We start from the raw sequence: 10,556 nt of genomic DNA, 5'->3' as shown, positions 1-10,556 counted from the left end.
CCGCTCGCGCCGCGCCTCGCTGGGGCAGCGGCGACTGCGCCCGCGCCTGTGGCTCAGGATGCGGCCGGGGGGCGCGCTGCTCTTCCTGCTCGCCAGCCTGCTGCTGCTGCTGCTGCTGCGTCTGCTCTGGGGCTCGGCCGACGCGCCCGCCCGCTTCAGGTAACCCTCTGGCCGGACTCCCGCCGAGCCGCGGGTTACGGACACCCCCGGCCGGCTCGGGGTGTCCGCGCGGGCTCCCCGCTGTGCGTCCCGGGCGTGGGGCCGGCCGCTGCGCGGCTCGACTCCGGCGCGTAGACTTGTGGCAGCGGCGAGACCAGCCGACGGGCGGCGGCGGCCTGAGGGTGGGGTGGGATCCGGCGTCCTGGAGACTAGGAGGGCTGGTTGAGGATGTCGGGGAGGCGACACTTGGGGCGGGGGGTAGAGGGGTATGTCCCCCGGCTTGGGCGGAGAGGGTCTGGCCAGGCTTGCTGGGGCTCTCGCGGGCGTCACTCTGGCGAAGGAGCTGCGGAACGGGACTTGGCGTCGGGCTCGGGGGAAGTGGCCGGGGTTCTCCCCATCATGGTCGGCGCCTTTCCTCCCTCTTCCTTCCCGCCTTGAGCCTCTTCAAACTACGGGGATGTTGCGGAGCAGCCAGGGCGCGCGAAGATGTCCCGGCCGGCTGAGAGCGCGAAGGCGAGCCTGCCAGACAACTGCTCCCCGCGAGGTGGAACAACTTAGTTTTCCTCTTGGCTGTGCAGGCTCTCGGTGGAAGAAGGCAAAGAGGCCACTCACAACACCCCTGCAGCGCTGAGGACGCTCCGGAGTCCGGGGACCCCGGCACCGCGCACCTGGAGCAGGTACCGGCGGCCCCGGGCGGCGGGCGACTAGGGATTCTGGCTTCGGACCAGAGAAGCGCCGAGGCTGTACCCGCGGGGCTCGCTTCAGTCTGGGACCCCACGACTGAGTGGATTTGAGGAAGAGTCTGTGTGAGTGTGAGTGTGAGAGTGTGAGTGTGTGTCTGCGCGCATGTGTGTGGGCGTGTGTGTGTGTGTGTATAAGAGGGAAGGTGTGCACGTGCGCTCACGTAAACGCTTCACTCTCCCTTAGCCGTACCGTTAAATTCTGTTCCTCCATTGGAAGCAATTCCAAGCAAGGAAGATACCAAAGCAGTTGCACTTTAAAAAATGGGTGCAGGGTTCCCCTCTTGAAAATGCGCTATTGAAAACCCGGGGGAGAAGCAGCTCAGTCTGTCTTTATTCAGGGATTTAGTTGGCTTGCCTTTTGTTTTCTGGGCTTTCAGGTGCATCAGTGCACGTTTGGGAGAATGCAATTCTGTGCACAATGTTGAGAATGTTTTTTTTTTTTCTCTTGAACTCGTAAAACTATTCAGGTAAAATAATTATTTGGTTTTGATCTTTTTTCTTACTATAAAAATAAGATGCTTAGTGCAGAAAGTCATATAACATGATAAATGTATTAGGAAAAAAACCCCAAAACTCCCATAGAGACTTAATTCCTAGCAATTCTATTAAGTTGTCGACTATAGTCTTCCTACAGACATATGTTCTAAAATATACTTAAAGCGATCCTTGGTAATTTGTATCCTGTCCCCTCCCAATTCATGTACTTACACATGTGGCTATTTTCCTCCAAAACATTGCTTTTGATTGTTGCATAATTCATCAAATGAATGTACCATTCCATTTTCATTTGATTTGGTTTCACATTCCACCTTGATAGTTTCCAGTTTGGTTTTATTTTGTTTGCTACTAATAAGTCTACTAGGTGCAGCCTTGTAATAAACATTTATTTTTATTCTAAATTAATTCTCCAGAATGGACCGATGAAAGTTGGATTGTTAGGTTAAAGAGTACTTTTTAGGTTCTACTTACATATGGCTGATTGCTTCCTAGAAAAGTTGAGTCAATTTAAAAGTCCTCCAGCAGAATGTACTGCTTCAACACTCAGCAATCTATTACAATTTTTGTAAGTGGTCTCTTTTCCTCTATCCCAGAGAAATCCTGGAGGAACAAATCCCTGTGTGTTTGTTTTAATGTTTTATGTTATAGAGAGTTCTATGTTTATTAACCTAACTTTCCAGTGAGTAGAGAACTTTCCATCCTTTTCTAAGCCCTTTGACCACTGTACATTCTAGGGTTATTCCTTGAGGGAAAGCTTGAAAGAATATGCTAATTAAATGATCTGATCCTAGGCCTTTTATGAGGTAAATCTTGGATGAATTTTCCAGTTTCTTTTGGCATATTATTTGCAACTGGGCCTACTTCTTGAGCTAATATAAGCAGCTCATATATTTTCTGCATGTGGCCCATTTTACTACAATTTTTAAATTTATTGCATTCCTTTGTGTTTTTAAAAACACATCTTAAATGTTTTAAAAATATTTCTTTTAAAAACTTTTCTTTCTGTTTTATATATTCTTTTATCACTTGTGATTTTTTTTAAACAGGATGCACATTTTAATCCATACTATTTGTGTAAAAAATAGTAATCTATTAACTTTTCTGTAGTTGGGTTGATTGTCCTTCATGAGCTTCGTACTCCAGGTAATAGATACAAGTGATAATATAAAAATATAATGTAATAATAAATATAATATAGTTAATATAACATAATATAATAATAAATGTAATTAATGAGAATAGTGAGTACTTATTGAATCCTTTTTATGGGCTAAACTTACCTAATCAGAAAAAAATATTTTCCTCATTTTATCAGTGAGGAAACTGAGACACAGAGAGATTAACTTAATTGCCCAAAGATCCACAGTTGACAAATCATGAAGCCAGGATTCAGACCCAGGCTGTATGTATCTAGAATCCCAAAGTATGTATCCTCCTTCTGTGTGGCCTTATCAGTGCTGGGCAAGATGGTGCGTGCATGCGTGCACATGCACAATCAGGTTAAAACTTAGTCAGATGTGACAATATAAGGCACAGTTTTTGGTAGTATGTCAAATTTTAGGAAACAAGCATCTTTCAGATCACTCCCACGATTCTTCTTACTTTGAGATGATAGCCAGAACGAAGGAGGGACAGAAACTTAGCTGTGGTTGTAGAGGTAAGAGTTGGGCTTTATGTTCATCTTGCGTTTGGCTCCTTTAACTTTAATGTTGATGTTCATTTCCCAGCTGATGACTGTTTGCCCTGTTGACAGCAATTTTGAAAGCTGCAGCTTGTGGCTTATTTTTTATTCTCAAACATTCTACCTCCTGGTAATCCCCTCCCATGGTCTTGACCTCAGCTGAGCTCCCATTGATGCTACCTTTTAGGGCTCTGTAGAGATTCTTTTCTGGATTGTCACCCTGCAACATTCTGCAACCTGTGATGCTCTCTCCTTTAGCTCTGGCTAGACAACAGTCTCCCAGCTATTTCTGGACCCCATCTAAACATAGATGGACTTGGGTCCTCCCTGGAGGTTCAGGGGTTAAAATCTCAGGACTATCAAGCTATTATCAGCCATTGTGGCATCAGTTTGATACCTGGCCAGGGAGCTGACCCCTCCTGTCTTGCCTGTTGCTCCCCACAGCACTGTATTTCAGTAGATCCATCTGTTTTTCTCCCCACTCTTTCTCTGGTGAATATATTCACACTGCCCTTCCCAATGCAGCACTTCTGGCCTACATCCCAGTTCTTATATGCATAAATAAATAAAAATAAATATATTTTTAAAATAAATAAACACCCAAAGATTAAAGATGGTTCAGGAAACTAAGTTAATATCAGGATGGAAATTGCCCAAGAGATGATCTATTTTCAGAGTCCTAATTGGAAGAGGAAACAAAGCCCCTCTAGCCTTAACCTTACCCTAATCTTTTTGTTCCCATTGCTTTCTTGACCTGTTGGCATATGTCTTCTAATATTTTTATCCTTGGAATGTAGATGATAGTATTTCTGAAACTTCAGATATTCGGGATACAAATTTTATTTTTCCTATGAGTACTGAATTATTGTATCACAATTTACCTTTTTTTAACCTTAAATTTTTGTATGATGTTATTCCTCATTTTTCTAACAGTAAGGGCTTTGAAAGATGAATAAGGACACTTTTACATTTATTTCTTCAAAAGTAGCCTGTTGGATTATTTGTCTTACTGAATCCTGACAGAATTTTTTATACTTAGCATTCTTAAAATTCACAGTGATATGTTTATGCAATGACCTCTTTTGATTAATTTTGTCGGTAAGCCTTTTTAATCCTCTGGCCTGGTTACAACTAAATTAAAAAAATTGTATTATATTTTTGATTATGTGATGTGTTCCACAGATTGTTGCTGCAATTTTGAAGTGAGTCTTCATTTTCTGTCTTCTATAAATTCATTTCTCTCTTCCATAGCTGTTTATGTTCCCTACATCCTCTTCCCATGTAAACAACTTTATTGCTCTTTCTGCTTTTAGTTCTCTCTTTGCCCTTTTTCTCCCTCCTCTGGGATCACTTCTCATACTTGTCCTTTACATTACTGAATTACTTCATGTAGTCTCAATCCTCTGTTATTGCCCTTTCTAAAACAGTAAATTGTATTTTATTCTTTATAATCTTATTCTTCTTTCAGCCTCCACCTTATCACTTTGGTTTACATCTTAGAAAGCATCTAAGTAACCTCCTAAACCTCATCTTCCTTTTTTTTTAGTCTATATTTTCTTGTACTTTATTGGGAAAACATAGTAAATCTTTCTAAAAGATTTCTTCTGTTCTTGTTATAAATACCTTTATCTGCATCTTTTAAAAAGTATTCTCTTCCTAAGTTAGAGAATCTTTTTATAAATTTTGTGATTTTTTTTTGGGGGGGGGCTTGATTTTCATTTAGATATCCACAAATGAGAAGACCTCTCTAGCATTTTACTCACCAGACAGGATTCCTTATGCTCCATGTGCTGTCCACCTGGATTCCATTTCTTAATGCATCTGCCAGATGAGAGGCTGAGCCATATCACTTTAAAACAAATGTTTAATTTTTTTAGTTGAATTTTTCAAAATATTATGGTAAAATAAATAATGTGATAAGTACTAATTTGATTAAAAAAAATACTGGGACCTCAAAGCTATCTTTTGGCCCCATATCTTGATCTCATGGCTGTCAGGAGGCACATTTATTTCTGGGTGTTCCAGTCAACAAGGATCTATGCATGACCAGTGTCACCTGAGGTTCTCTTCATGCCTGCCATCCTGATGACATCCAGGGTGCATTTCTGCCCACTTCCTTTCCTTCATTGTTGCTTTATCATATACAGTCTCAAGAAGACCTAAACACACAGTAGTACAGATGAGCCCCCTTTCCAAAGATCCTACTGCCTCAGGAAGCAGGTCCTTCCAGTGGGGAATAATTGCCTAGTTTTCTAGTTGGGGTAGGCTCTGTGCTCTGGTAAAGAAAAGTAGACCAAGGAAGGTGGCTCAAAACGTGCCTGGCTCCTCCCTACCCCCTCCCCATGTGTCTATTCTGTTTTATAGGTGAAAATTTATATCAGTTGCTGGTAATTTCTCAATGTGTTTCCATATGCTTTTTTGTTAATAGTAGTTCTTCCACAAATCTGAAAAATTCCTGAAGCAGCTATCTGTTGCCATCAGGATGATCAAAATGTGTGGTGGTCATTTTGTGCAGACTCATATATGTTCCTAAGAATGTAAGAAGGTATCCAGATTTTGCCTCGATTAAAAATAAGTAAAGAGGCCCTCCCTGGTGGTACAGCAGGTTAAAGCACAGCGCTGAGAAGCTTCCACATGAGTTCGATTCCCTCCTGCCCTGGAGGTAACCACATGGCATGGTAGACCTCTCCTGACCCACCCGCTGCTCCCCTCAGCAGTGTGCTTCGTTGATCTGCCTGCTCTGCTCCCTGCTCTGTCTCTGGTGAAGTCTTTCGCTGCCCCTGAGTCTCTGGCCTGTACCCCAGTTCTGTGTGCACAAATAATAGCCTGGAATCTGGAGAATTCGGCACTGTTTGCTTGCTACTGTCTTGCACTGAAAGTTGCAGCGATGTTTTATTTGACAATTTTTGGTTATATATGTTCACACAGGGATCATGACTAGGAGCTTCAAGATGAGTATGAACTAGAGCTTGTAAAAAGGACCTTGTAACTAAACAAAACTTTGAAAGAATGATTTTAATACTCTTACGACTTCCTCTCTGCCCCATCCTACAAACTGTTGAATATTGCTTTCAAGAACCATATCAGCTTTTTAACATTTATTTCTTTCATTTTTTGCTTTTAGAAATAATGTTACTATTGGTGTCCTGATTTTAAAAATTCAGTACATTGTAAAGTTGCCTTGAGTCTGCTTCCTGGAATGAAGCTATGAGTCTTGAATTCTGACTCTTTTTCTACTTCCTAATCCCATGTCTTCCTTGCAGCCCCACTCCTGGGGTCTTTGGAGGGAGCTCTCCATTTCTGCTCAGTTATTACTTGCCTCGCTCCTCCTTTGGCACATTTTGGAGTGGGTCCCCTTGGTTCTTCCCAGAGTGGCAATTTTCAGTCTTTTTATTCTCTGGCACCCATGGCACATCATTGTCTGCTCTGACCTGGTGAAAGCTTTAGGCATAATTGTTGGGAATTGGGGACATTGACCTCAAGAGAGCCTCAGTTATTCCTAGACTTCCCTGGGCTATGGGTGCATGAACAGGAAGCCAGGAGAAGCTTGAAGGACTCATAGAAGTGTCCTGCATTTCCTTTGCTTGTGAGGCAGGAGGGTGAGCATTGTTGTTCATCAGGAAATGGTGTCTGCAAGGCCCAGAGCCCACCTGGGTGGTTGTAGAGGTGGAATCTGATTTTCTGTTACACTCACATAATGCCTTTACTTCCTTGACAGAAACTCACTTCACAAAGAAGCTGGGATGTTTCTTTTTATGACTTGAGCTGAAACCTTTGGCTGACAAGAGTGTTCACACACGTATGTCAAAGTAAAGGTGGTTCCATTGCAACATAAATCAAGTTGCCTTAGTGTTGTCTGGTCTTGAGTATTAATTCACTGTGTTCGTCAGAGACATTTTCTTTCAACAAACAGACATTAGGGTGAATTGGAAACAAGAGGCCTGACTGTTTGGTGAGAAGAATGGAGATTTTTTTTTTTTGGAATGGAGATTTTTCTAAGGAGGTATAAAGAATCAAACATTTGGAGAGGTTAGATTCTAACAAAGAAAATAGTGAGAAGAGACATTTGGCCAGGTTGGATGGGATATCAAGAGAAGGAAAGGAAATAAATAAATCCCCTGTCAAGTGCAGCGATTCTTTTTAGAGCCATCAGTCTCTAACTGCTCTGTTGTTTAAGGACGTAAAGTTCCTATCAGCTCTTATTTAGAGTCAGGAAAAGGACTTTTAAAGGAGCCACTTAGTAAATGTTGGGAACTGTTCTTATGTCCTGATATTTTGCTTTATAGCTTCTTTTTGCTGTTAAGGAGATGAGTATATTTACCCGTACACCCATAGGAAGTCAGTTTTTCAGGTCAGTTAAGTCCGTCTTGTCTATACTTTCTGATTTAAATTTCTTTATTTTGCCTCACAAAGTACTCATAATGATTTGTACATGCTGTAGGTAATCAGTCAATGATTCCTGGAAACATATCAAGTGGGCATAATATTTCTAAGAGTAATTATACAGGACATAAACTGTGCTTTCTAAATTACTGTAGAATAATTTACACAGTCTTGTTATTGTTAAAAAAAAAAACTTTGAATCCTCTAACATAGAATTTAAAAACAATTGATTCCAGTGGCTTATAAGGTGTGTAGCACTGTCATTCAGCATCTGTATACTACATTGTGATCCTACCAGAAGTCTAGTTCCATCCTTTACCATTGGTCCTCTTGATGCCCACCCTGCATCTCCATAATCTAAGAGTCTTTTTTGTTGTTGTTCAGTTTTTTTTTCTTGTTTCAGTCATACAGTTTCATATTGCAGCATCTGTATATACTACATATGATCACCTCCAAGAGTCTGCTTTCCATCCAATATTGACTCCTTTTGCCTTTTTTACCCACATCCATCCCTTTTCCCCTCTGGTAGGTACCCTTTGGTTGTCATAATCTTAAATTTGTTTTGCTTTTTATTTGCTTTGCTTCTTTATCTTCCACATGAGTGAAATCTTACGATATTCGTCTTCTTTCTCTCTGACATATTTTGTTTAGAATAATACCCTCAAAGTTAATTTGCTTTTTTTCACAACTGGCAAGAACACATGGAAAATGTAATATTTAAACTGTAGCATCCCAATAATCCGAGGTTGTTGTAAACAATGCATTTTCAAACTGCTGGAAGCTCTTGGAATACAAGTAGCACGTTTTGGTGCTATCTTTGGAGGATATATTCAGTATTCTTTATAGCTTTTTAATATTGTATCTCATTATTTTCTTGCCCTTTTGGATATAACATGTCCTCCTCATACTGTGGAGAATGTATCCTTCAGTGGTATACTGTGCATTTTGTAAGATATTTGATACTTTGTTATTTCAGGGGCTCACCCATACCCCCCCCCCTTATCTTCCTCAATTGTTCTTTGTTGTTTGCACATTATGTTTTTGGGTAACATTTTTGTGTTTTTGATTTTAGAATTGATCCAACATTTCCCATTCATTTGGGGCTTACTAAAATACTCATGTTTTCTATGCCTGGAGGATAGTGTCCTTCCATAGACTGTAGGAGGTTTGGACCTTGTCTATTTCTGTCAATACAGCATCTTCACTTTGATGGCAACTCCAGTATATTGGGATTTGAGACTTTTGCCATATATAAATAATGGTACTAGGTGTTTGAAGGTAAACTCATCATTGCATTGCAAGATAGACATGTAATGGCTTTCACAATGTCTTTGCAGTCCATTTTAGAACCTTTGCTCTACTGGGTTTGAACACTCTTTGTAAAGTACCAAACCATTAGAAACACTTTATAAAATGTAACTTTCAGTAACTAAACATTTAAAAAATGCATTTTCAAAGTCAATAGTCATTGTTGCTTAACTTTATGCTGTTTCAGCTGGCAGATACCTTTATAACAAGATGGCACATTGCATATTCTAAGCTATGATGTTGCCACATAAAAACATTTAATTATATAACATATTAGCTATTCATATGTGTAAATCTCTTTTTTTAAAAAAAAACCTCTAACAAAACAAAAAGTACATAAATTTAACACAATTATTTTTTTTTAGATTTACTTTACTTATGCATACAGAACTGGGGTACAGGCCAGAGGTGCAGGGGCGGTGACAGGATTCACCAGAGACAGAGGGGAACTGCTGAGGGGAACAGCTGGCATGCCAGGAGAGGTCTGCTGTGCTATGTGGATCACCTCTGGGCGGGCGGGGTTTGAACTCATGCTGAAGTGACTTTAGCTTCTTAATGCTGTGCTTTAACCCCCTGCGACACCTGGGAGGGCCAATTTTACACAAGTTTTAACACTATAAGATTCTTAAATTTTCAGGACAGGTATTACATTCAAAAGTTTGTTTTATATCCTCTGGGCTATAAAAATGATAAAAATCAGGAAAGAGCTGTTCTTTGGGGTACTTTCAAATACAGAACTTTCAGATAGGTTTTTTTAAATAGTGTAATTTTATTTAGCAGGATAAATTATTTGAAGTGAAGCCAATTAATTAACAGAGGAGAGGTGAACTTCCACACAGTTGAGTGAAGATAGTCTTTACGTGCAACTGGATCTCTACATGCAAAATGATGACCTTAAACCCCTACTTCACACCATAGCCCCCAAATTATCTCAGCATTGATCATAAATTTATGGTCATTTCTGAAAGAGAACAAAACTTTGGTACTCCTGGATCAGGGTAAGCAGTAGAGAAGAAAGTAGTTATTTTTTTTTCAAAATTAAGAGCATTTATAATTCCACATATACTTTAAGAATAAAAAAATATAAACTACACATTTATTTGTAAAATATATATCCAAACAAGAGTTGTATTCAGAACACATAAAGGACTCTTACAACTCAATGACAAGAAGACCGATAATTTAAAAATGGAAGATGATTAGGTATTTCACCAACAAAAATATACAGATGCTATAGCTGATAATTAGTATATGAAAAATGTGTTAATAATATTAGCAACATCATTAGTCATTAGGGAAATGCAGATCAATATCATAATAAGATAACAATTTCATACCTCCTATATCAACTTTTCTAGCAACTCTGCCATGGTAGGTTCTACTACTGAAGCTCATGGCAGTAGTTCTTTAGTGTTGCCAAAGAAAAGCTCCTTAATCAGGTAAAGAAGTTCCGAGGTGGGGGAGAGGAGGATGGGTCTGCAGGAAAGGCCCTGAAACAGGGACAGTAGCAAGTGCATAGGAATTCTGTAGACTCCTTGTGAATCTGGACACCTTTCACACCTAAGGCAAAGCTTTACATTTGAGAAATTACTAAAGAAGTGAGGGAAACCAGCATTCCTTTAGTTACTGTAATAATTACGGAGTAGTTTCTCATTTCTTCTTCTTAGGAGCACCATGGTCATCACCATCCTGAATCTTGTAGCATTTCATCACCATAGTGGGCTAGAACCAGAGCTGGCATCTTATTTTTATTTTATTTTATTTTTTTTTGCTACTTTTTTTTT

The 10,556-nt window shown here is 40.1% G+C and overlaps 1 protein-coding gene across 1 annotated transcript in view; it reads left to right on the top strand.

Annotated features, from left to right (window-relative positions):
- The first annotated feature begins 58 nt into the window (after positions 1-58).
- Positions 59-10,556, top strand: part of ST8SIA6 (ST8 alpha-N-acetyl-neuraminide alpha-2,8-sialyltransferase 6) — a 90,367-nt gene continuing 79,869 nt past the window's right edge. The window contains exons 1-2 of the mRNA XM_004691277.2: positions 59-159; positions 738-836. Of these exons, the coding sequence (XP_004691334.1) occupies positions 59-159; positions 738-836 (200 nt within the window). The remainder of the gene's footprint in view (positions 160-737; positions 837-10,556) is intronic.

The sequence above is a fragment of the Condylura cristata genome, unplaced genomic scaffold (genome assembly GCF_000260355.1).
Source record: "Condylura cristata isolate star-nosed mole 26May11 unplaced genomic scaffold, ConCri1.0 scaffold00030, whole genome shotgun sequence".
NCBI lineage: Eukaryota > Metazoa > Chordata > Mammalia > Eulipotyphla > Talpidae > Condylura > Condylura cristata.
Note: the sequence above shows the minus strand (reverse complement) of the source record. Positions and strands in the feature narration are given on the sequence as shown.